Genomic DNA, 25,284 nt, shown 5'->3' on the forward strand with positions numbered 1-25,284 from the left:
TGTATTTCTGAGGTGGAAGATTGACTCCCATACATGGAAATTTTTGAAATTTATGTTGGTCTGTGCATTTCCTTTTTCCCTTATAGCATCCATATTTAAAAATAGCTCACCCTGGTTAGATATTGGCTAACCCTGGAATGTTGATATAAATAGCAAAAAATTTTCCGAAGAGGAAATGCAGAAGCAGCTGATTATCACCATAATTAGTAGTTAATAATATGAATTACTGGAGATTGAGTGAGCTGCATATTTATCACTATATAACTTCATTTCAGCAGCATAAGCACACTTGATGGCTGTGCACATACAAGAGTGGAGCTTCTGCAAGTTCTGTACACAAATTAGCTGCCTCCCATTTACTGGGGCACGTGCAAAGGAGCAGTAGCCCATCAGCTGATAGCCAGCAGTACTGGACACTTGGAAAATGTCAAGAGCATTTTTTGAAAATGGTTTTTGTTTTTCTTTTTTTTCCTTAATGCTTCCAAGCAGACAAGTAGACTTAAATTCTCTAAGTCATAACTGTTTCTCCTGTTATTTGAACTATGTAAATTGTACATGCCTAGTAGTTAAGTAGAATCTTGGGTACCCTTGTAGAACTACTTGTTTTAAGACTTATGTCTGAAAAAAGTCTCCTATAAATATTTTCCCTGGAAATTGTTGATATGACAGGCACATTACATATATATATATATATAATGTCTATTTATGCATTGACACAGAGTGATCAAAATAGACCAGTATATAAATATGTAATGTGCCTTTTATATAACATGGCTAAAGGAATGAAATTTTGAATTTCTCAGGGGACAGTCTTTGAAAGTTTCCTCTGGGGCTAATCATCTCTGAATAATTGCTGCTGAAGTTGAAGGGGATTAGGTTAGAACTTGAAAAAACAAATACATTTTTAACTTCTGCATTCTATTGTTCCAAAGAGATCAAGAGGCTTTGCTGAATCTTCTGTAGATAAGCTGGTATGAAGTCCCTTCATCTCCAAATCATCCCTAAGGTTCAGACTGGGAAAAATCTGTGGAGGAAAGAGGCACAGAGGAAATGGGCTTGCATTCCATGGCCTTCACAGAGAAAACAAATATCCATTTCCCCTCCTGTTCTGCATTCCCATCAGTAACGGTGCTTGATGTTCTATTTACAGTTTTGTGAGGTTTATATAACCTTGGAAGGAATGAATGCTTGAACTAGTGCCAGGATCATCTTTATCAAGGCATCACTTTTGCTAAATGGTCTTTTATTATGCCAAAGGATGTGGTCCCCACTTCAGCCAATTTGGAATTGCTAATCTGTCATTTTGGATTTACTGCTTAGTCTGGTTGTGCTTTTGCTCATTTGCAAGTGATGACCTGTTTCTAAGAGCTGGAAAATGAAAATAGGCATAAAGATATTCTTGTTCCTTTCTGTAAATATGATGCAGAACAGATTATTTTGATGTTGTAGTGTAAGTGGACACAAACTTAGTTTGTAGTTTTGTGCCGTATTTCTCCTACTCTGAAAATGTCTTGTTAATAAAAACCTTTCAAAGTTTTGAGAGGTAGTACTTTCAGAAAAATGTTAGGGCTGTGATTACATGAAAACAGCAAGGAATAAATTCCTCTGGTTTTTCTAGTGAGCTACCCTGAGACTTCGGGCGAAACCCGCCACGCCGCTGTTTTCAGTGGAGTTGGTCAGCAATGGGCTGTATATAGTAGAATGAAACAATGTTGAAATTGTTTTCTCTCTGTCCTTCCATTTTCTGAACGTGTGTAATCCTTTGGCAGATGCGATAAAGAGCCCTGGGTTAGTGTGGGAGTCAGGAGGGGGGAGCAGAAGTGTGGGGGCTGCCAGGCTGGGGGCCAGCGGTGGCCCCATGGGGAGTGAGGACGTGACCAATGTGTGCAGGTAATGCCTGCTGCTGCTGGGGTTTGGGAAAGCATTGTTTTGAAAGGTAAGGGGAAAACTTTTATGGGAAGGGACAGCATGACTGCTGATGAAGGACCTGCAGACCTGAGGGAAATAAAAACAGGTCTGCAGTTTAATTTGTTTTGTGGGATGTTACTGCCCGGTGCAGGGGGCAGAATGCTTCAGCCTTGCCCTGTGAAGTGTGCAGTCTTACTCCTGGAGACTTCCGAAGAAGAAAACCATTAATAACCACTTAGCACTGGGAATCCCTGAGGAATTATAATGTAAAAACTTTTTTTCTTTTTTTGAGTAATTGCTTTTTTTTTTGTCCTTTTGAGCTGTTTTTGAACCAACAGTGCATACTGCTCATGTACTCTAATGGCTGTGGTCAGAGTGACTTCTGCTCTTTGTCAACATGTCCGATGGAAGACATTTGTCTCAATGGTAGCTGCATTTCCAATTTATCAGGAGTATTTTTCTTGTCTTCAGTTAACAAAATTATTTTGTTCTTTTGTATTGGAGGTATTTTTAATCAAAAGAACTCTTATGGGAACATTCACTAGAAAAAATCCACTGTCTCCAGTTTTCCATCTTGCCCTGTTCTTGCAGCCTCTTCACTTACACCTTTCTTATGTAAAGGCATGGGCAGAAATAATCAGACTTGGCAGAGGGGAAACATACCAGTGGGAAGTAAATGCTGTTTGTTTCTTAATATTTCTCCTCCTATGATACCTGCATGCTGGTCACTGGGAAGCCATCCGCGTTGTTTAAACAGGAATAGTATTTGTTGGTATTGCGATGAAATCCTGTAGGTACAGCAGAGCTGTGTGTCTGTGGTTTCTGTTAAGGGCATGGAAGCTATGAACAAGAGATGTATGGTTCACTTTTAGCTCTGTAACCTTAGCTCTCATTTTAAATGTTTGTTTCCTTTCTGTTTTGCTGCAGTAGTTACATGATAGTTTGAACTAAATTGTAGACCTGACGTAAGTAAACTAAGGGGCATTTATACCAAGGTTACGTTTATTCTTTTGCCTTTTGTTATCTGAGAATTCACAGGAATTATTTGTTTTAACAGATTTCCAAACATTGTTTGCTAGCTTCCTTTTCATTATGTGCATTTGGCCCTATGCTGTCATGTTGTAGCATCCGTCCTTTAGGGGATGAACACAGATATATCAATGCTGCTCTTGCAAGTGAGAGGACTTGCTGCTGAGCAAGATCAAAGTCATTTTCTGCCCTTGATGCTTGCAGTCCCCAACAGCTAAGGGAACGCAGATGTTGACGTGACATCAATTTCAGTCTTTGGTGTGATTTTTTAATTACATTTGCCTTTATTAAGAGCAGAGGTTTTTTTCTGTCTATTCAGTAGATCCAGTAAGGTGAACACGAGCTGGTTTTGGTTTGTATTGTAATGTGGAAGAACAGCTCTTGTGTCCTGTCCTCTACTCGAAGAGGAATTGTTGAAGAGACTGGCATGGTTACCACTTGAGCACAATACAGCTTGATTCTCTTTTTTTCATTTTACAGCAATGTGCCTAGTTTTTTTCACGGACCTCTTGCCTGCAAGTTTTTCTGCTGAATTATTCTAAAATAGCTTCAGAAACTTGCTATTACTTACTTAATGGAAAAGAATGAGACTTCACCAGTAGGTCTCAAAAACACCACATGAGAATGGAAAAGGAAAATCTTTTACAATCTTAACATTAGAGCAGAGTAGGTATCCTGGGATTTTTGTGCTACCTTATATTTGTGTCATACGCAGCATCTGATTTATTTTTTGCTATGGCCATATTTTTATCAGTTAAGAAAATGCAATTCTCAATGCTATATTTAAGTCTTAAAATATGATGTTGGCTATTAGCAGAATTCTGCATTTGAGCAATCACTGTAATACATGTGCAGCAGCATTTCCCCCTGTGATTACTGAATGGTTTCTATTTTGGGAATGTTTCATGGCTCAGCTTGGAGTGCTCTTGGGAAAGCTCAAGTAGGAGAGCTTCCAAAAAGCTAGTTTTATTCTGATGGTAAATCTGCAGAGAGGCAATTCAAAGGACCAGGTGTCTTACATTTTACAAGTTGATCTTTGAAGCTTACTTTTTTCTTGTATCATGAAGTCAATGCAACACTCATTTTGGGAACTTTCTGCTTTTTTTTTCCTCCTTCCTGCAATGTTATGCCATCTTCTTGATCAGAAGCTTTTTGTTTTAAGTATTTAGCAGAAAGATGTTGATGGATTTATAATAATCCTCACAGACTTAGCTGTATCTCATGCTGTTCCTGCGTGACTCTCCTTTTGTTAGAGGGCATCTCTGCAGCAGCCACAGCAACTTGAATTAGCCTCTCCTGAACCCTGTGCTGCTGCAGCAGGAGGATAAGTACATAAGCCAGCTAGTTTTGGGCAAGCTCTGTTACTGCTGGCTGTGCTGCAATCTTTTTTACTCTTTAGTTAATCTTCAGTATTTTACTCTTTCCTAAATATGTATCTGAGAGCAGGCAAGGAAAAGTGATACAGGCACCTGCAGTTAATTTTTTTTTGTTCTGTGATGTTTCTTTCTTTCCATTTGGTGGTGTGGTTTTTTTTGTTTTGTTTTTTTTTTAACGAAACAACAGCTCAACACCACGTGCATTTACTCAAGCATTTGTCTCAGGTTCTTTTGTATTGAACCTGGTGGAGTAGCGACTATCAGAATAGTTAATGTGGCTGACTGGATGAAAATACAGTATAATTGTTTAGACATAGTGCTTTTTCAGTTTGTTTCCCCCCTGAAAATAAATGAAAGGAGTTTTCTACATAATTTAAAAAAAAAGAGAACTTGCTATACAAGCCTCAGGTTTTTACATGATCTCTGGTTTGAGATGGACTCAAAGGTTATACAATGTGCATGGAAATAGCAGAGTATTTCCTTTCCACCTTGTAAAATGGGGCACTTGTAGTTCTGTATGTGGAGCTTCCCCACCTGCATTTGGAAGGAAGTACCCAGTCATTTGTAAAGCAAATTAGAGGTATTTGCATGTATACTTTGAAAATCTATATTAGTGTTCTTTCCTCTTTCTTAGAACATTTGTTCCAATTAATTTTTTTTTTTTGAAAAAACAACGAGCAACAAAGCATTATATATAACTGGCCTTTTATGAGATGGAAACTAACTTTTAAGTGTTAAAAGAAAATGCCTTAAGAAAACAGTTATTTCCAGGAAAAGTCATTGTTTAGATGTAAAAAGTATTGGTGCTTAGTATGTTTAGTCTGGCTTTCCAAATTTTATAAACATCTATTTCTCTTTTGAAATAGTTTTTAAATCTTGTCTTCATGTTTGGCTGTTAGTGCTTCTAAAAGTGTGCAGAGTTCCCTGATAGTCACAGGATGAGTGCTCCTACATGATACTGTGCTTTGAGCACCTGTATCAGAACAAAGCTGCTTTAGCTCACTCAGGTATAGCTCTGTGCATGCTTTCCTTATTATGGATTAAATGCTGATTCACAAGTCTGCAAACGTAGCTGGCTTCAAAAGATTTGGATTCTGTTGCTTAATTTTCATTATAAGTATTCTTACAAATCTTTTGTGAAAGTTAGATGGACTGAATTGAAGAATATGAGATGGGAAAAACCGAAGTATTCAGTTATGTGAATTACTGAAAGTTTCCAGTTTGTGAAGATGAAAATAGGATCTGTGTCCTACCATGGAAGAAAAAGTTTTAAGGTTTCCTGGATTTTTGGGCTTCTCATGAAATTGTTGTAAACATTTGGGTGTCTTTCTCTTCCAGCTGCGCCGCATGCAGGAGATGATTGCCCAGATGCAAGCCCAAATGAGGATGAAGCCTGGTGATGATTAAGGTGCTTAACGTCTGGATGCATCAGGTATTGCTTTTCTGACTTGTTTTCACCTCTTACATAAGATTTTGGCAGTGATTGTTGTTAAGTTTGCACTTTGGACTTGCATTTACAGTACTTAACAGGAAATAAAAGTGATGTCATGAGCAGACTAGAAAAGGTATATGTCAATGTTACCTTTTTAAGAACTGTAAATCCTTCTCTTCAGTGCCTTATTTTTGGATCATCAGGCTTTGCTTCTGTTAGCAGAAGCTGCTCAGAAAGTTAATTTGATATGTAAACAAAAGTTAGAGTGGTTTGGGGTATGTAGGCTGCTGAGTTTTCAACAGTTTTCTCAAAGAGCCAGACAATTTTGGTCAGGTGTGCTGAATACAGACTCCCGTGATGATATGTATGATGTATTAGGGGGGATCAGAGTGAGTGAAGAAAAAAATTTGTGTAGCACATACTCATTCTTTCTTCTGGTAGAATTCATCCTCTAAACGCAAGAACAAAAAATGGATGGATATGAGGAGTCCTGTTGCTTAATACTTCAGTTTAATATTCTAGTTGTGATTGCTGGTCTTGTGGAATGTAAAGCTTGAATAAAATGGATTATGTTATCCCTTATGACCTTGTGTCAGCTGCCAACATTCCAAGCCTAAAATAAGGAGATTTTTTGTTGCCTTTATTTGAACCTTCAGTCTTCCTGTTTACATAAAAAGAAGAAAAAAATAATTAAGAAATAAACTTATTCACTGGATTCTCACTTAAGCAGAAGTTGATGGTTTTACTGGTATGTGCACTGTTATCTTTGAGTGAAGTACTTAAGGGGAAATAAGTAACTCAGTCTCAGGTTTCTTACTGTCACAGTTTCAACTGTGGTAGATAGAGGAGTCTTCACATCATGTCTTCCAACTTCCATACTGATATGTTTTCCCAGAGCTGGAAGTCTAAACACTGAGGCTGACCACATGGTGAATGTGATAGCAGTGTCTGACAGAAAGCTCTCATTCCCTGCACAGGAGCTGGTCATTTTGCAGCCTGTTCAATATTGTTAAATATTATAGTTGGAATTGAAAGTTCCAAGTTTTCACAGTGACTTTGTTGTCATATGGTCAAATTCTGACTACTTGTGGAAATGGTTATTTGATGCAGGAAAGTGTTCTTAGTGTAAATTATTGTTACTGTTTTTTGCTAAGGAGCTCAGTTCTTTGTAGGAGTTAGAAATCATGTTTAATTACATGGCACTTTAAAACTGATAGTAAGAAAAAAACACCATAAACCTAACCTTGTCCACAGTTGCTGGCAGAGCACAGGATGGCAAGGGGTACAAATATATTCACAGTTCTTTCTCCAGTTCCTAAATGCTTTGAAATCAGTATCTGAGGGCTAATGGGATGTAGTATTCCCACTAATGGTTAGCCAGAAATGGCCCCAGATCCCCTGTGTTTCACAGCTTCTGGCAGTACTGGATATGGCCTTTAGAAAAAGGAACTGGAGCATGGTTTGTCCCAGGCTGAATTTGCAGCCATGGCTACGTAAGTAAACAGAGTTCTGAGCATGCTCATGTGTGTCCAAGGGAAATGTTCTTCTGTAGATACTTCACACTGCTAATCTGGAGTGCAGCTTGGACCACTCTGTGTGTTAAGGAGACTTTGCAGATTTAACTGAGTGTTCCCATGATCTTGTTGTGATTTGAACTAAATCTTGAGGTCACGTTTATTGGCCTGAAATACTGAGTATGGATGAGATATTTTGAGAAGGATTTGAATGAGATCCTCATACATGGAGGTCCTGCTGTTATTTTGGAATTTGCTAAGATACATTTCTGATGCTGCTGTGGAAATCATGTTTGACAGGTTGCTTTCAGGAAAGACTTTTGAACTTTGGGTTTTGTTACCCTTGAGAGAGAGAGAGTGAGAGATAGATTGATTTTTAGTGTAGTTTGTTGGCCAGTATGCACAGTCAGAACTGCAGATGCAGTTGTATGGTTCTGGCAGCATAATGAAGGGAATCCTAATCCAGATCTTAGCCGTAGGGAAGTTTCTCTCATGCGTGTTAACTGACTTTGCAGCTTAGGAGGAGTGATGAGTTCAACCTCCACCATTCCCATCACGATGTATTTTATTGAACTCAATATTTCTAGAGAAACCAGGAAGCTTGTAATTAACACAGTGGTTAACAGAACCAAACTGCCAACAAATTTAAATATAGTTGGTATTAATCTTTTTGTTCTATCAGAGTTTATCTTGAACATCTCTCAGGTTCTAGTTTTACAAGAACTTTAAAGAATCACCTGTGCTACTGAAAGCACAGCCTCTCTTCCCATTGCTCTTTTGCACCCTTACTTTGTGCTGAGAAAAATATGTGACTTTATAAACACAGAGTTTATGTAAAAATTAATATTTTCACTCTTTTTATTTTGGATACATACCTACTTTTTGTGTTTTCTTCAAAAGTCCATTAAAATATTTTCCCCTACATAAAGCACAGATATAAAGATGTTTTCAGGTATTTTGGGAAAAGAGGAGTGGGATATAGTATGAAGACTTTCATAGGTAGGAGCTGGAGAATAAACAGTAGGGTAATGAAATGTGTTAATATCCAAATATGTGAAATACCCACTTCTGATTTCAGATGTATTTTGGGGTGGGGAGGAGATTGTTGAATGCTTTGGAGTGTTCTGGGAGGAGCATTGCATAATGATTAAGAAGTGCTAAATTCAAATCCTTGCCAAAAAGACTGACAAGTCTGTGTTACCAGAAACTGCTGCACCGATGGGATGACTGGAAGGTCTGGTTTGCCTGATCCCTTTTGAATAGGGCCATCTTTAAAGGTTTTATGGAAAGAGCAAAAGGAGAGTTTACTTCAAGCAGTTTCCTTTTCTTTCAAGGCTGGGGTAAGAGAAGAATAAGGGGAGTGACAAAGGCAAAGATTAGACGTAGATGAAGGTTTCCAAAGAGGGTGGACAGATTTCTTGCTGTGAAGTAGAATCCTGAAAGGGAATGAAGATGAATGCTGGTGGAGACTGGGTTAGAGGTAGGAAAGGAAGATGATTTTGGCACACTGGTCATTCCTGTTTCCAGCTGCAGTTTCTGACAAAAGCCTGTGAGAACAGATGATGGTGATTAAGATCTTTTGAGTGCAGCCCTAACAAAGGTGTGTTGAGCTACACTTTTGTCTCTTTCCTCTAAACATTTAATAGCTTCTGTGTGCAACCAGTGCAGGTGGAGCAGGCAATGAGAGCACAGCTAGACACCAGGATATTCTTAGAATAAGTAGTAACAATTTTTTACCCTGACTTTTGATATACTCTCCTTACTAATCTTCCTTAGATTTTTTTTTTCCCTTGTAAAACACAAGATACTGCTGTAAAGTGTAGGAGCTTATTGGTTCTTATATTTGACAGTTCACACAAAGGATTGAAGAGGAAGATGGAAGGGTGGAGTAAGGTACCAAAACCTAAAACAGGTTTAGTTTTATTTGGGTGCTCAAATATGAAATGCTTTTGAAATAAGCCTCTGCAGTAACTCCAACAGCACATTTACTAATTTCTGAACTTTACCATCTCAGATGAGCAATTACTATGAAAAGCTGGAATAATTGTACCAAGTGAAATGGTTATTAGTTGATGTTTCTTCCCTTTGCTTCTCTGTTTCTCACAGCATATCTCTTTGCAATCTGTTTTCCTCTTGCTATTCTAACAAATCTGGTTTGTCTGTCTTCACTCAGTTTCAAGATCATACTGGGACAAATCAGTAACAGAAGCCAGGCGGTGGAACGCTAATATAGCCATCTGGAAATGTAGTTATAGTTAGGGAAGTATATTCAGACAAAAAAGAAACCCAAGCATCTTGCACTTAAAATATCTGTAGCATGTTGAAAATTCTTTTAGTATAGCTTGTGATTTCCACAAGTATTTTAAAGCCTCCTGAGCACATTAACACTGTTCTGGTTCTTGCTAAGAACAGTGCTAAAGACACCAAACAGCTTCTTCTTTCTACCAATGAATTGACATCATTTAACAGAACAACACAAAGCATTGTCATAGCAACCAGCCTTCTAAAATGATGCTGCTGAATACTGAATTGATCTGATGAGAAATGTCATTTGAGGCAGCAGAAATGATGATGTAGTTTTTTGGCAGCTGAAATTGAGAGCCTAGAGAATGTGAAGCTTGGGCAAATTTGTAGTATTTGGAACATCTGCCTGGCACTGCCAGTGGATGTTTCTCTGGCTAGAAGCTAGACCAGGAGAGTGCTGTCAGTGTCCAGCTCTCCTCAGCTCTTCTGACTCTGGAGTTGTTCAGCAAATCCTGCATTGATGGGCTGGCACAAGCTTTTTCACCCTTAGAGAACAGACTTCAGCTGGAAATTGTATGGTATAATGGGGAACCTGAAAATGTGTCAGGGCCACTTTTTGCCAAGAAACAGAGGAACATTTCTGGTAGTTTTGAAGCTTAGATCCTGGTATGTAGATGTGCTTCTGTGGTTATCAACCCTATTAACATATTTAACTGATGAGCATTGGAAATCAGTTCAAAGGTCAGTTTTGTAACTTACTGTGAACTCAGCTGATGATGATTGCTGTGGGGAAGTATGAGGTCTTGCTACAGAGTAGCAAAGGAAAGGGAGCAAACTTGAAGCAGTGAAGTCAACAGAGGGTGACTGAAACAGCAGAAAACCAAAATGTTTGGGGTGTGGTGACAAAATGAGTCAAAACCTACAGCAGGGCGCTGGTATCATCCAGTACTCCTCTGCCTTTTGGAAAGATGCCATTTCTCAAAGTTCTTGCTCACGAAGGGACACACAAAGGGCTGTAGTTATAACATTAAATGAGTGCTATTTGAAGAAAAACAACTGAGGTGAGAAAGTGCAGCTGCTTATAAAGCAAATTTCTCTCATTGGGAATTCAGAAGTGAACACATAGAGGTGTCAAGTCGCCCTGCATTGCAGTGGTGTTCTTGGAAGAGCTGAGGGGGAGGCAAACCCATTTCCTTTACAAGGTTTTCAAAATCTTTACAAATACAGGATTCTGAGCTATGTGACCACATGATCAGGGTGCAAGTGTATGCAGTACTTGCTAGTTATGCTACTTACTGAGAGAGTTCTGTTTTAATGGCACACTGGAGAAATGCCCTCTTTGTTAAATGATGGTATGAACTCACATTGCAGATGGAGGCATTTGTTAACTCTGTGTGTTCGTGAAATGAGCATGGGGGACTATAAGGCTGGTCTAGTAAAGCTGGAGGTCAAACTTGTCAAGAGTAGTATCAACCTAATTGTATCATAAAATACTGCCTTGCAAGGAGATGAGGAAGAAAGAGCGGTGAGATGAATCCACATTAGAACTACACGAACATACTTTGCCCAAGTGTGTTCTATGAGCTTATAAAATGTGGGTATCGTGGAGCTAATGCTGCTAACATTAGTGCACAGCTGTGCTTAGAACCCAAGCCGACATGTTTATTGGAAATTCCAGTCCTTTTGTGAGTCTGAAACATGAGTTACAGTTTCTTCTTGAGGTATCTTCTGTAACAGATTAGAGTTGGGCAGGCACTGGCAGAAATCAAGTTTCTCTTTCAAATTTGAAGTAGCAGTGTAGCACAAGAGGTTAATTTTGAATTTTAATATTTAATTTGCCTAGCAATTTATGGACTCTAGCTTTAAAGCCTTATTGCTAGCTTGCTTGTTTTAGTTGTTATTAGAGGTGATGGGCTCCTTAAAATAAGAAGAAATTGTGTATTGAACAGAATTCCCACAATGAGAATGGCAAAGAGCAAAGCATGTTGCTCCTTTACCCCACTGTAGTCTGGATGAGTGTTACACTGTATTTTACAAGTAAGTTGGCACAACGGTGTTTTTTAGGATGTTTCTATTTTTCCATCCAGATGAGCATTTAGATTAAGCTATTTTTTTCTGTCAGGAATGAGTATTTTTGGGACTGAAGAATTTGAGGTGTTTCCCCTGAGTTCCAAATCGGACGCAACTTCTTAAGCAGGATCCAACTTTCAGGGAAAGCTGGGATTCTGCTTTCTTTGTAGCAGCCTTTTTGATTGGCAAGTAACTGTAGAAATACCCAAAACTGACAGTTATTTTTGAAATTACAGACCAGTATCCCTTCTTTTTCAGGCACAGGGACAGTGCTGTATGAATGCTTGAAAAAATGTCTGCTTTCCTGCTTTACCTTAGCAGTGTTGGTGTATGATGTCGAACTTGCTGCCTACTGCTAGCCCTGTTTAGCTGAGTTGTTTGTTTCCCTCAGCAGCAATAATGCTTCACAGAACGGGCCAAGGTCGATGTGTTGTGTGCAGGACTGTTGAGAGGAGCTGTAAGGGCTGCTTGTGTTCTTGCAGGCTGAGGGGGGGTTTAGGTGCCTAAGAAACTATGTAGCTAAAAATAAGTTCTCATTTATAAGCTCTTATTAGACATTTGTGATAAATATTTGGGTCCAAACTGCTCAGCTGATCTAGTTGTAATGCAGGTCCCTGTGATGCAGAAACTGAAACTCCCTATTCCCTGGATTATGCTGCTTTGCTCGGAGGGGCTCCAACTGCCCCCAATGCTCTGACAGTGCCAAGAGTTTGTCCGTTCTAATGCTCTGTTTTCCACTTTTGTTCCCAGCAGCATACGGTTCTCTAAGTGGATGGGTGCTCTCTTTTCTTTGCCCAAAAGCTGGATGCCACAGACCAAGACCTGCGTTAAAACAAACACAAAGTCTGAAGATCGTGTTGTAAAACTGCTTGGTTTATATACTCAATGTTATTCAACTTATAGTGTATCTCTTTTGATTCTTTTGGTAACACTGTCTTCATACTTACCTATGTGGTTTTATTATCCTTCCTATACCTTTTTATTCAGAAACTGCCAAGAGTACACTGTGTGGACTAGTCATTGTGGTGGGTTTAAGGAATTAATCATTTATCTGCTAGGTTGTTCTGAACGGTTTCGTGGTTAATACTAAGACTTTGTGGCCTGTTTACAGTAAACGTTTGTGTGTTTGCACAGTATTATAACTTTCACCTGCCATTTTAGGTTATTATGTATCATATCCATTTTTCAGAACTTCCTCTGTGCTTTTGTTGCATTTGAAGCTTCTTCTCTGGTGATTTGCATTTGTGTGATGTATGAGAAAATGTACAAAAACGCCCATGATTCACCAGTGATTCGAAAAAGCTGACTTTTCTAAATCGCCGTGCCTTAACACACCATGAACACTCCACACACCAACAACTTGTGTGGATGCCTCTGGAGGTTTGGCTTCAGGTCTCAAGTTTTGATGGCAAAAATTTGTCACAGGCATTTCTATCTGTCAGCTGAGCGATGGCATGTACTGAATTTTTATATATACCATAGCACTACTTTTCATTGAAGTTTTGTAATAAATTGTATGAATGTGGAAAATGTTGATTTTCTTTTTGGGGTGTTTTTTGTTATTTTATTTTATTTTGCCTTTTCAAGCTAATGTATGAAATGCTGTAATGGTGTTGTGCACAGTGCATATTCAGAGGAATTGTGATGTTTACCCTGGGGTATGAAGGTGTTTTCTAAAATTTGTCTACCTGCAAACTGCTTTGATTTCATTTTAAAACAGCTTTAAAAGTGTTTTACCTATAAGTTAGGTAGCAAAACTTCACATCCGCTTTTTTTCCAAAGTTCATTAGGCATCTACTGATGTCTTTAGGTGGGTGAATATCTTTGAAAATCTGATCACACACCTTCAGTTCATGAATGTTGCTATTTCCTTTATGTCATTGCTGAGTTATAGCTCTCTTCTGCATGCTTTTGTAGTCTTGTGTGTTTTATATATGCACAAGTGTAAATTACTTTCCAAATATGGGATTGAGACACTTTGTCTTCTGTCCTAGATTGAGGTGTCTTTCATGTAATGATTACGCCTAATTTTGCTGTCTAGCAATGAGTGTTTAATCAGGATTCACAGATGATTGGCATCACAGGGATGCATATTTGGCTTGTTTGGAGTTGAATTGCATAAAATGGACGTTACATTATTACTTCAGTGGCTGCTATAACAAAGTTGAAAGAAGAAATGGAGTGACAGATTTGCATTCACACAAATTTTCTACTGTTTTTATGAAGATTTGAATTTAACCATGTCTGTCCAGAGGGCCGAGGTGAGAGATTTAATGGCAAACTTTCATGATTTGTTTGCTGTTATATGCACCTTTCTTGTTGTTTTTCTTCCAGGATTTTGTATCATATTTTGCAAGCCTGTTAATGATGTGCTGTCCGTTTGTGCTTGTGAAAGTCAGGATAGCCACACCCCTCCTGAGAAGCCCAGACTTCAGCTGGAGATGGTAGTTACAAGCTAGATGAGCTCTCTGAGCAAAGGTGGCATGAAAGCTTCATCTTTCTAAGCCAGCTAGGACAATGGGGAAGCAGACTATCAAAAGCATCTAGTCTTTAATTTTATTAAAAACAGGGGTTTTTTTCTCTCTCTTTAAAGCAAGGTGCCTAAAGTCACTGTCACAGTTCTTGTCTGGGAAGCCTCAGTGAAAAGATTTTTACTAGGGGATACTGAGTACCAATTGATAGTCTGTACTTTCTTTGGGTTTGTGGATTCCAGATGGAGCATTTTGGCTCAAAATTTGAGATATATTTCAATAATTGTCCAAGAAGGGCTTGCAGAGCTGCTGATTCCATATGTGAGTACTTTCCTTTCAATGTAGGGGGTTTTTTTTATGCTTTCTGTCACTTCTTTCATGTTGACTGATGTTAGTTTTCAGTTACATTTGAACTTGGTTTTGCTAAAATACTTAACAGTTTACTGGGAGAATATATAGTTGTTAAGCCAAGTCTTTGTATTGTGGAGCTCTCTGGATAGAGGACACTGGCTAGAGCCTACTTTCTGGCTTTGCATTTCAACTCCCATAGGTGTTGGCAGTGCCAGGGCCTTGGAAGACAAGTCCTTTTCTCTGAATTTCATCCTGGCCTTCTCCAGACTGACATTTTCCAGCACTGGGACAAAGTGCCCACATGTAACTTTTTTAATGACTGTTCAGCAGGATCAAAGAGCATTTGACTGCAATCCTTTCAGCCTTCATTAGTTTTAAAACACTGTGGCAGATATAAAACAACTCATGAAAGGCTGATTGGTTTGTTGGTGCCTTTAATTGTGGTGCAGAGTCTCTAATGGTCTGTGGCTCTCTTGCATTTAAAAACAAGGAAATTTGCTGACAATTACCTGATTTATTTTTTTCTTATGCTTTGAATCAATGGCTGAAAGTGAACTCGGGATGAGCTAATGTGGTTTTAAAATGTCTGTGCCTTGGAAGTGTCTTCTTGTTTTGTTATGAGGGATGTTTTGATTTGAGAAGGTGGAAGAAATGCCAAGGTAAATGCTGTGATGACTACAAGGATTTGAAAAGTTGGTATTGTGGCATCGGTGTCAGATTTGTTCCCAGGCAGGGCAGTCCCCTTTAGTTATGCAGCCATCACCCTGCCAAGTTTATCCTGTCCTGTATTCAGAAGAGTTTCAAGTCTGATAATTTGCCTGTCCTTGAAATGGGGAAGGCATGACCCCTCCCTGCAGCCATGGAAGTCAGGGGAAGGATCTGGGTGTCCTTAGTCTTCACATCCCATTCTCCTTCCTTCTCTACCGTTGAGTTTTCTATGAGCTGTTCTCGTGTTATGTGCAACTGCTGCTTTTCATTTAAGTTCTCTCTTGCCTTGTCTTAAAGAGTTATGCTGACAGCTTTTACCTAAAATAACTTTCCATATAACCTCTTTAAATTTTTTTAATGGGAACGGAGCACATATTCCTGCTCCACACAGCATGGTTGCAGTATGATTCAGGACTTCCCACTGTATTTTGAGATGCTAAATCTGGAAACACATTTCCTATTTATTCCATTTGTGTTTGGGTTTTGTATTTTTTTAAAATACTGTATTCCTCCTTCTCGCCGCTGTTTTTCTGTTCGAGAGCAGGGACTGCTGCCTTTTATAGTGTTTAAACCTTCAGGGAGGTGTAGCCTGCCCGGGTCCGGGTGGCTGCGGGGGGACTATTCCTGCACATCACCGCGGCCCAGGGCTGCGTTCGCCAGCCGCTGGCACGGGGCGGGGCTGGAGGGGGGATCGCTCCGGTGCTCCTGCCGGCGGGTCCCGCTGCCCTGCCCGGCTCCCGCAGCCCCCGGCCCGGCTGTCACCCGCCGGGGGCGGGCCCGGGGCGGGCTCGGCTCCCGGGATTGGCGGCCCCGGGCGGCCCCGGCCCCTCGGCGGCGGCGCGGGGCGGCCCCACCGCTCGCACTCCCTCAGTCCCCCACCCACCCTCGCACACACGGGCTCGGCTGTCGCTCCGGGGAGGCATCATGAGCACGGGCATGCGGTACAAGAGCAAGCTGGTGAACCCAGGTGAGGCGGCGGGGACGCGCGGCCGCTCCGCCCCGCGGCCCGGCGCGTCCCTCTCGCCTCACTCTCTCTCCTTTTCTCTCCCCGCTGCCGGTCCCCGCCGCGGGCATCCCGTCCTGGCCGCGCCGCCCCGCAGAGGAGAAGCAGGTAGGTGGGCTCCCGCCGGGCACGGCTCTCCGCGGGGATGCGGCAGCTACCTGGGCACAGCGGCGGCTTGGCTGCATTCATCCGGGAAATAGGCGCTTTGCCTGCCGCATCCCCCCGGGTTTTGGCTTGGGTTTCTTTTTTGTCGCTGCCTTTGGGTGTGTCGAGCGGGTTCAGATGGAGAAAGGCAGCGCGGGACTGGCAGAGGCGTTTGGGTATTGGGAGCACGTCTCCCATCCGTCTGCCCTCCGCAGCACAGATGCGCAGACACAGCCCCGGTCCCTGCCGCTCCTTGGTGCTGCAGCCGATCGGCACCTCGCAGGCGGCCAGGATTTGGGTGTTAGGGAACATCTGCTTTGCTTTGCGAAGCTAATAGCTATTTGGAGACATGCCTTTGAGTCCTGGAGAGAGAGGAGGGGTGATGCAATCAGATGACATCGACAGGTTTTTTTGTTTATTTGGTACTTGGAGGGATTTAGGGTGTTTGAAAAGAAGAAGAATCCTTTTCGGCAGAGCTTGAGTGCTTAGGTAAGAGGTTATCAGGGTCCCGTGTGTTCCTCAGCCCCCATCATCATGATATAGTCAACATCTGCTGTAAATGGAAGAGTCTTTCTGTCTCAGAAGGGTGGGGATGGAAGTGATGGTTAACACAGCAGAGCAGTGCATGGGAAGAATCTCACCCATTCCCAGCCTGGCTTACACTTGCTTTTGGGTCCAGGCTCTCTGAGGCTCCAATTCTGTGTGAAGCAAACACCTTGCCTGCTAAGACCCTAGTACTGCACAGCTTTTTTGGGCCACAAAAAAGCAAACTAGCATTGTAGCAGCTTGGGTATTCACCTGGTCATGGCAAGAGATGGTATTTCCCTATAAAATGCAGACTTGGCACTGTGCATTTTTGTGAGCTGCTGATTGCAGTGATGAGAAGAACAAAGTGAATCTAGGGGTAATGGGATAATGGGATCACCAGTTGCATTTTTCCAAGGTACTTGAAATTTTGCTATTATTTTGTAGTTTTTTGTGAGTATTGCTGTTAATTCTTCTTTTATTTCTGGATGAAAGCAATCCAGAATGTGTTCTGACATTGTGGAACATCTAGTGTAAGCTGTGAACTGGGGAGAAGCTTTGTAACCTCCCCAGAAACATGCTGTTCTTCAGTTCATGTTTTTAAATTAAGAGGGAAGCGGGTTATGTACAAGGCTCCTTTCTGTGCATTCCCTAGGGGAAGAAGTGAAGTAGAGATCAGAGGAGTCTGTTGTAGATATTATCATAACTCCTGAAGGCCCTTGTCACACTACATAGGCAAAAGTGGGCTGGAGCCTGAACCCCAAAGAGCCCATGTGTGCAGGACAGTGCAGTTCCCGCTGGGGCAGAGGAGGTCTTTCCTCCACTGTGGAGGGGGTGTGTGTTTATCTGCGTGTCTTATGCTGAGTGTAGAGTGGGTCTTGCATGACAGAGCACAGTTCATTATGGATTTGGGCCAGCCCTGTTACTTGTGGATGGAAAGGGGAAACCAAGCTGTGAACACAAAGCGATCTGTTAAAATTGAAGTGAACATGCAAAAGCATAAAATGATTTTTGTTTAGCATTTTTTAAGAGCAGGATTTTTCTTCCTGTGCTGCTTTTTTCCAGTCTTCTTGCATCTGACAGCAGATAACAATTTAATGGATTTACTAAAGCTGTGGTTCTTGTCTGAATTAATTTTTCAAAAATTATTATAAAAGCTATTTTGTAATGAATATTTGGGAAATGCAGTGAACTTCTGAGAGGGCAGTACAATAGATTGCATATAAGTAGGGTTACCTTTGGTAAAGTCTTAATAATATTCATGACTTACCGAGTCCATAGAATGGAACAATGTGGTGTCAAACAATATGTCTTCATCCTCCCTCACAGCATGGTCAGGGCTGATGCATTGTCTGGGTTCAGGGTACTCTGATTTGCAGGCTGGGCTCCTAATTACTACCATTCATCAGGAAAAAATAACGGTAGATTCTCCACCTCTCTGTTTTCCAAGGAATGACCTCTTAATTACTGAAGTCAGTGGAGGTTTCATACCAGTCTCTGTGTGCAGAGCATCCAGTATTCCCAGGGGAAGGGTTGTTGTTTAAGAGCTTGGGCTGGTATGGAGCTCTGTGGCAGGTTGCCTGGTGACACCAAGCTCCTCAGTTTTATTACATCTCAGTTCAGCACCTCTTGGAGAGGGATGGCTTCTCTCCTAACAATTTATTTACCACTGGATCACTAGGAGAGATTCTCATGGTGAAGCTGGGTAGGAAATGAAGCAGTGACTAACGTCCCATGAGCAGAAGAATAGGCCCTGGGTAGGGAAACCCAGCAATTTGTCAAGAGTATTGACTTGAGAACCAAACAGGGCAAGTGCAGCAGATGGATGCTCTGCCAAAGCCAGAGGTGTTGGTGTGGGAGGAGTAAAGGTGAAACCTCCCAAGTACCTGGTTCAACTGGAGTCTCCTGGCACACTCCTCCAGAACATGCCTCCTAGCTCGTGTTGTTGGCGTGTGTGTGTTTGGGGTGTTACCTTGCCATGTCTCTGAAGCTGGCTCCTGCTCATTCAGGCTCATGTCTCTAATGTTCTTTGAAGTCATTGTTTCTTTTTAAATCAGGAGGATGGGAACCTCTCCTTCCCAAGTTGATCTCTCCCCACCCCATCAACTTGCAAAGTTGTTTGGGTGTGGGAGCAGAGACTATCTGGTGGATCCAGTTCTTTCAGTGGGTTTGAAATTACAGGGCTGTGCCTTTTGCACTCAGCTTAGCCCTTTTTTTCTACTTGAACATATTTTGAAGTGGTCTGCTTGTCAGTAAAAATGTATGTGGGGGGCTGTGTATAGAGAAGATGGTGTGTAAAAGGTAGTTTGATTGGAGGAGTGGTTTCAGTGTGAGTCATTGAGAACTGAATTCATTGCCTTTGTGTTTCAGTTTTTGAGAACCTGGGTTTTATATGTTAAAAACTTTCATTCAGACTCCTTTGATTTTTTTTCTTATAAAAAATGGAGCAGAGATTTCTGTCTGTTCCTGGAACAGCAGATATTGCAACAGCAGAGATGTCTTCTATCTAAAATAGCAACTGTGCCAACACAGAGCATCATTTTTAAGGTCAGCTTTCAACCCCAGCCATGCCTACCAGAGAACATTGGCTGGTGGAAATCCCCCAGTTCCCTGTTGAATTGTGCTGAACTGCCTTCTCCTTTTCTCTGCTATGCTTATGGAGAAATAAGCCCAGGTGGGCTTACAGGAAAGTGTATCTCCTGAAAAGCTGCACTCTGGATAGAGCTGAGGCACTTGAGGTAGTTGTAGATACTGCCTGTGTCACACTGAGGACAACTCTACTGCAGGCAGCTGCTGATGACCAAGAGCAGATTAAGAGGAGGGAAAAGAGGTGATTCCTTGTGCCTTGAGCTGGTTGAACAGGACCTAATGTGACCCTCAATTTCTATGCAGATACCTATGTGGGGAAAATGGATTAGTTGAGTTTTGTGAAGCATGTGATGAGAAGTATAATCAGAGTGGTAGGTTCTCTTGTACAGCAACTGTACAACAAAGACCACAAGCAGACCTTAGTCTTTACACAATCTCCCCAAACTCTCTGCTGGAGTAGCTTGGAGGATTTGTACCTGCACTGAACCTTTGTGGCATTGCCATCTTTCACCTAAATGTTTTTCTTACAGTAACAATTCTTGTAGTCTTGTAACTAGAGGAAAGTTCTTGCTTGTGCAGAAAAGTATGGAACCTAGAAGGAGAACAGACTACCACTGACTTTTTAATTTTCTCAGAATTAAACCAATTATTTTATAATTGTGATTCTTTGAATCATTGCGAGCAGCAGTATGGATCTGTGTTCCTGCTCTGTATCAATTCAGGGTGGTTGTGGTGAGGTGGCTTTTTTTTCCCCCTTGGAGAAAGCAAAATTATATTTGCAGCTGTCTAATGGGATATTTCACCACAGCTGGATAGTCTCTCACTGTGTCATAGCTTGCCCTGGGTGAGGCTGTTTCTCTTTGACTCCCCACATTAATGTCTCTTCCAACCTCTGTGTTTTCCAACCCTGGTCATGCATCCTGGCCACCAAGATGCGCCTGCCAGAAGGGGAGTAGCAAATTAGTCACAGAATCTGGAGGTAAATAGTGGAAACACTCTTAAAGCAGCACATCCCTGCTTGTTTTTCTGATGTCCCAGTATATCTTGGCCAGATGTAGCATAGGAGTGGAAGCTTTTACTTCTCTGTGAAAAGCCTTGTGTGTTTCATTCATTTTTTTTGGCCCATTTCAAAAGACAGCGTTGGTCCCTTGCCCTCCGAGCTGGGCAGAGGCTCAGTGCTCAGAGCACTGTGTTGGGAGTGGGCTGGGACTGCAGAAGGTCAGGAGGTTCAGCCTTGCCTGTCTTTCTGCTGTGCATCTGTCTAAACAGCCTGGCTGCAGAGGCCCTGTATCACAGATGGGCTGTTCTGGGCTGGGAAGCAAAGCTCATCCTGGGCACTTGGACTTTTTTTATTCCCATTCTTTGTCTGCTTGGCTACCTGTAAAAGGGCTTTAAGAAGAGGTCAGTGCATGGACTTCATGGTGAAACGGAACCACTGGAGAGCTGGGAACAGATTCTGTCTCCTCCTGCTGCTGCTGTCTCTCTTCAATTATTTATGCTCCAAATGGATGAAACAGTTGTGAGTGCAGGGCAGGGGAGACGTTCAGCCCTCTCGGTGCAAGTATCAATCTGCAGTTTATGGAAAGGAGAAGTAAGTGCTTCCTGCACAGGATTTTTGTCACTTCAATTTCCTTGCCCAGCTACTTGTGCGCAACTCCAAAATTCTGCTGCACTTGTAAGAGATGTGCAGGGCTGTTCCAGGCACACTAACCAAATGTGTAAGTTCAACAGATGTTAGGACATGATCCTTGCTGGTGTTAAGGAAGTAGGAACAACCTTCATTTAACCCCAAGAGATGCTGGTGACTTGTTCCGCTGCTGGGTTGCAGACTGCTGGGGCTTTGCAAAAGAGGGCTTGCAATTGCAGAGGGGAAAATGTTGCTGCCATTTGAACAAAGGAGAAACGCAGTCCCTGGGTGCTTTTAGTCTCCAGAGTCAAGGAGTCTCTTACAACCACTTACACTCTCAAAAATGTTACTGGCTTCATGCTGTAGCTGTTCTTCATTTGATGGTTCTAGCAATAAATGTAAGGGGCTTGTGTTATGACAGTTCCCTGGGAAAGTTGAGGAAAGGCAAGTCAAGAGAGAGAAACAACTGGTGGAATTCAGTGTCTTCTAGAACCCATATTGCCCAGTTTCAATCTAAGGTGCTGTTCATTAAATACCCAATAAAATGGACATCTTGGAAATCCAGAGGAGATTCCATCTCAGCCAGCTGGTTGGTCGCTATACCAGGCCAGGCTGGGTGCCTGCTGTGTGTCTCTAGAGCTTTGCCAAATTAGTCTTAAATGTTTGGTCGTAGGGGTTTCCCCAGCTGTTTTGGGACACCCCACAGTGGTGGCTCCTACGACCATGCTGCAGTTACTGCTCATATGTGCTGAAACCAAGCCTGGGGAGTTTGGCTCCATCCTTAATACTTCAGCTACTTCTTGCTGAGGTACCTCTTGGCTAAGTCGAGAGGGTTCCTCTCCCATTCCCATTTCTCTTCCAGTTCAAGTGGGCTCTGTGTTACCTTTTTTCTTAGATAGTAGAGTACGAGCTGGAGGGTGCATTCTTTGCTTGCCTGTAGCATTTTCTTGCCTGGCCAACACTTAAGTGTTTGTCCCCTTCTTGTGCAAGGCAGAGGTTTCCCTGTGACAGTGAAACCACACAGGGTAATGCTCTACTCATAAAAGAAATGTGTGGCACCTCTACTACGTGTATGACTTCAGATGTTTGTGAAGTGTCTGCAAGTTGTTTCATAGCATACTGGAATAATTCCCATAAGGGCTAGATTTTGTGTGTGTGTGTGCATGTCTACAGTGTGGTTAGCCTTGAAGCACAGGAAAAAATGTTTGTCTGCTGTTACACATTCCTTTCTCCCAGAGATTTGTCCCTGGAGCTGTGAAGAGGTTTGCAGTCATCTTGTTCCCACAAAAGTGTTCAGGAGCTAGATTTGTGTGTGGTGCTGGGATCAGATGCCAGAACATATGCTCCTCATCAGTATGTATGTGTGCTGCTGTTCATCCATGACTTGGTTTTCCAGAAACACTGTTCAGCATGAAAGTGAAAGGCAGCACTGCATGCTGAGAGGGAAGATTTGGATGTACAGTGCTGACCATAGGGGCTGGGCTGCAGGAAGTGGAACAGATCTGTTGCTCCTGACTTAAGTTAGAGCTGTCTTTGTTTTAGGACTGAATGGGGTGATATTCTTCATTCCTTCTCTTTTGTATTTTCAGTGCATTTAATTGAAATCTGTTATGACCTGCTAACATTCAGCTCTACACTGCTATCCCTTCCCTCAGTCCTCACTCCCTGCCCGCAAGGCTGGTACCCCAGCAACATCACAGCAGCCAAGTGCTGGGGATGGCTGAAAGGAGAGTGTGCTGAGAAGATGCAGGGACTGCTTTGCTAATGAGGAAAGCTTGGCTAAGTGTTGGCCAAGAGCTGAAGAGGAAATGAAACCCTGCACAAGCATCTGCAAGGGTGTAACGCCAAGAGGGGGAGGAAAATTGTTTAGTTTTTGGCTTGAGTACAGCTGTCCACTCCTGAAGTCAAAAGAAATAAGAGAAGTTGAGGCTGAAGTTGAGCTCTGGAAGAGGGATGTAGCTGTGCTGGGCAGTGCGGGGATGCTCAGGGTGGCAGAGACCTCTCTGGACACAGCTGCGGAGCCCTCGGCTTGCCCCAGCCTGGTGCCGTGCCGTGGCAGCCAGGGCCGAGGGAGACTCAGGGTTAACACTTGGAAATGTAGCAGTGGAGGGATCTTGGGCTGTGGTTCATGCAAGCCTGGGGCTCTGTGGGGTGTGAGCCAGTGTAGTTGTAAGTCAGTCAGAGGGGGGAAGCCCTTACTAGAAGTTCACTCAGCTCTTAAATCTGGGCTGTTTCTCTGCGCAGTGGCTGCTGGCAGTAACAGCCGCCTGCTCGTCCTGCCCTGACTCTGCTGGGGAGAGAGGGGCAGCGGCTGCCTGACCCTGCCTGTGCTGTGTGACCCCTCGGTGCCAAGGAGAGGGAGACCTGAGCTTTGTGCGGCTCAGCCCTTTGCTCTTCCGGGGATCTTTGGGAGTGCCCTGTTTCTCTTGAAGCTTGCTATCCAATGTGTCCAGGGTGTGTGTATGGAGCTGGGATGGCCCGTCTCTGCCTGACCCCACCCGACGCAGTTGGTGCCGTTCTCCCAGAATGACTCCTGGCAGGGAAACTGGGAGCTGGGAGTGCAGGCTGAGCAAATAAACCACAGGATCATGAGTGCTAGCTCGTGGAGACTGGCCATGAGGAGTGAGCCCGTCCCACTGACCTCTGGACGTTTTCAGTGCAGAAGCAAGGGAGGGGAAAGAGATCCACTCAGCTTGTGGGAAAAGAGGCTCCAAGGGCTTAACATCTTCCTTCTGCTCTCTGTGATGCAAAGCCTGTGGCAGTACAGATGTGGCTCCAGTGATTGTTTCATTTTTCCTTGCAGACCCCTGGTACATGAAGCTGTGTGAACACAAATGAGAGCACAAGCCAGGCCTTTTACTGCTATAGTTTGTATTGCAATTATTTTTAAGATTACTTCCCAGGCAAGTCACTTTGCTTTCAGTTTTTTGTAATGTCTCCTGGCTGTTTCCTCAGTGTGGGAACTATTTTAATCCTTCCTGACGCACTGAGCTCATTCTTGCTGTGATACGTACACACATGTAGTCTCTTTAGATCCTGCAGTCTTACATCCACTTTTATTTTCAAATAAATTACATACTACATTAATTATATATTCAGGTGAAATGTGAGTCACAAAGGCATCTGCCTGCCCTATGCACAGTCCCCTTGGCTGTGCGTGCTGTTTGGTATAAAGCTCTCCTGAGTCTCTGCAAGTGATATGAAGTCCTGGAAATGCGGGTAGGCAGTACTGGAAATGCTTATCTGGACCAATAGTAATTTCCCTCTGCCCAAGACCTGCTGTCAAAAATGTCAGGGAGATTTATGGCTTTTAAGATCCTAGATTCTCAGAGGTTCCTGCTGCTTAGGGATTCTGGTGCCAGCTGGGATCAGACAGTAATGGAAGAAGCATCAGAGCCTTCAGGAGCTGATATTTGCCGTTTTGTAGGCAGTAGGCTGAATCAAGGCAGCAGGAGTTAATACAAGAGATGGAGCTGGTCTGCAGCAAAGCCTCGCTGTGATTGCACAGGGCCAAGATGAGCAGGAATGTGTCATTGGGGCAGTGAGAGATGCTGTCAGGGATGATCTCTTGGCCCCCAGCAGTTGTTCTTGCAGTCCCGACTCTCAGAGATGGTTTCTGTGATGCAGCTGGAGCAGTGCACTGAAGCTGTAGCAAGCAGAAGAGAAACTGCTCGTGTCTTGTCCCGAGGTTTATACCTGTGCGGGTCAGCTGCTTTAAGGAGCTCCCCTCCCCTTGAAAGGAGCCCTTGGCAGAGCGTGTATTTATGAGGGAAGTGGGTATTGGGGAAGACAGTCATTTAGCAGAATTGGTGCTTTTATGGAGCAGTTAATCCAGGCACATGCTTGGGAAACACTCCAGGTTCACTGAGCAGCTGGACCCTCTGGATCAGCTCTAGTCTGCCAACAGCCCTGGGGCTCAGACTTCAGAGGCTCAGAGCAGGCCCACGGAGGTCAGCCAGTTAGAGGCTTGTTTGCTCTGTACGCCACATGCACCTGCTTGGGACCCTGATGACCATCACATGCAGGAGCATGTCCTCTTGTCACCTGGATAAGCCTCATCTGCCCTGCCCCACCATGCTTGGCTCACACCAGGTTCACAGCATTGGACCTCACAGAAATTGGAGTAAACCAGAAGTAACTGGATGGAGCCCAGCGTTCCTGTCCCTCAGTTCCAGCTCTGTTCAGCCTGCCAGTCCCCGAATGGAGAGGCTGCCTGCCATCTCGGAGCTGTGGGATGGCATTATCTGCTGCAGCTCTCATTAATGTCAGTGAAAGCCTTTCTGTTTGAGGTGG

At 42.9% G+C, this 25,284-nt stretch overlaps 2 protein-coding genes across 6 annotated transcripts in view; both read left to right on the forward strand.

Moving 5' to 3' along the window:
* The window catches only part of LOC116452849 (septin-2), a 35,407-nt gene extending 22,298 nt beyond the window's left edge, over positions 1-13,109 (forward strand). The window contains exons 12-14 of one of the 3 annotated variants that reach the window (XR_004243616.1): positions 5,652-5,745; positions 9,110-9,152; positions 12,324-13,109. Coding sequence is in view for 2 of the 3 variants with exons in the window: in XM_032127653.1 (XP_031983544.1) it covers positions 5,652-5,720 (69 nt within the window). In the remaining variant the exon portion in view is untranslated. The remainder of the gene's footprint in view (positions 1-5,651; positions 5,746-9,109; positions 9,153-12,323) is intronic. The other 2 variants (XM_032127653.1, XM_032127652.1) reach the window with 2 other exon arrangements.
* A 2,872-nt stretch (positions 13,110-15,981) lies between these two features.
* The window catches only part of SEPTIN5 (septin 5), a 42,729-nt gene continuing 33,426 nt past the window's right edge, over positions 15,982-25,284 (forward strand). Inside the window, exons 1-2 of one of the 3 annotated variants that reach the window (XM_032127567.1) lie at positions 15,982-16,070; positions 16,204-16,214. Coding sequence is in view for 2 of the 3 variants with exons in the window: in XM_032127568.1 (XP_031983459.1) it covers positions 16,028-16,070; positions 16,158-16,214 (100 nt within the window). In the remaining variant the exon portion in view is untranslated. Of the gene's footprint in view, positions 16,071-16,157; positions 16,215-25,284 lie in introns of all 3 variants that reach the window. The other 2 variants (XM_032127566.1, XM_032127568.1) reach the window with 2 other exon arrangements.

The sequence above is a fragment of the Corvus moneduloides genome, chromosome 18 (genome assembly GCF_009650955.1).
Source record: "Corvus moneduloides isolate bCorMon1 chromosome 18, bCorMon1.pri, whole genome shotgun sequence".
Lineage (NCBI taxonomy): Eukaryota > Metazoa > Chordata > Aves > Passeriformes > Corvidae > Corvus > Corvus moneduloides.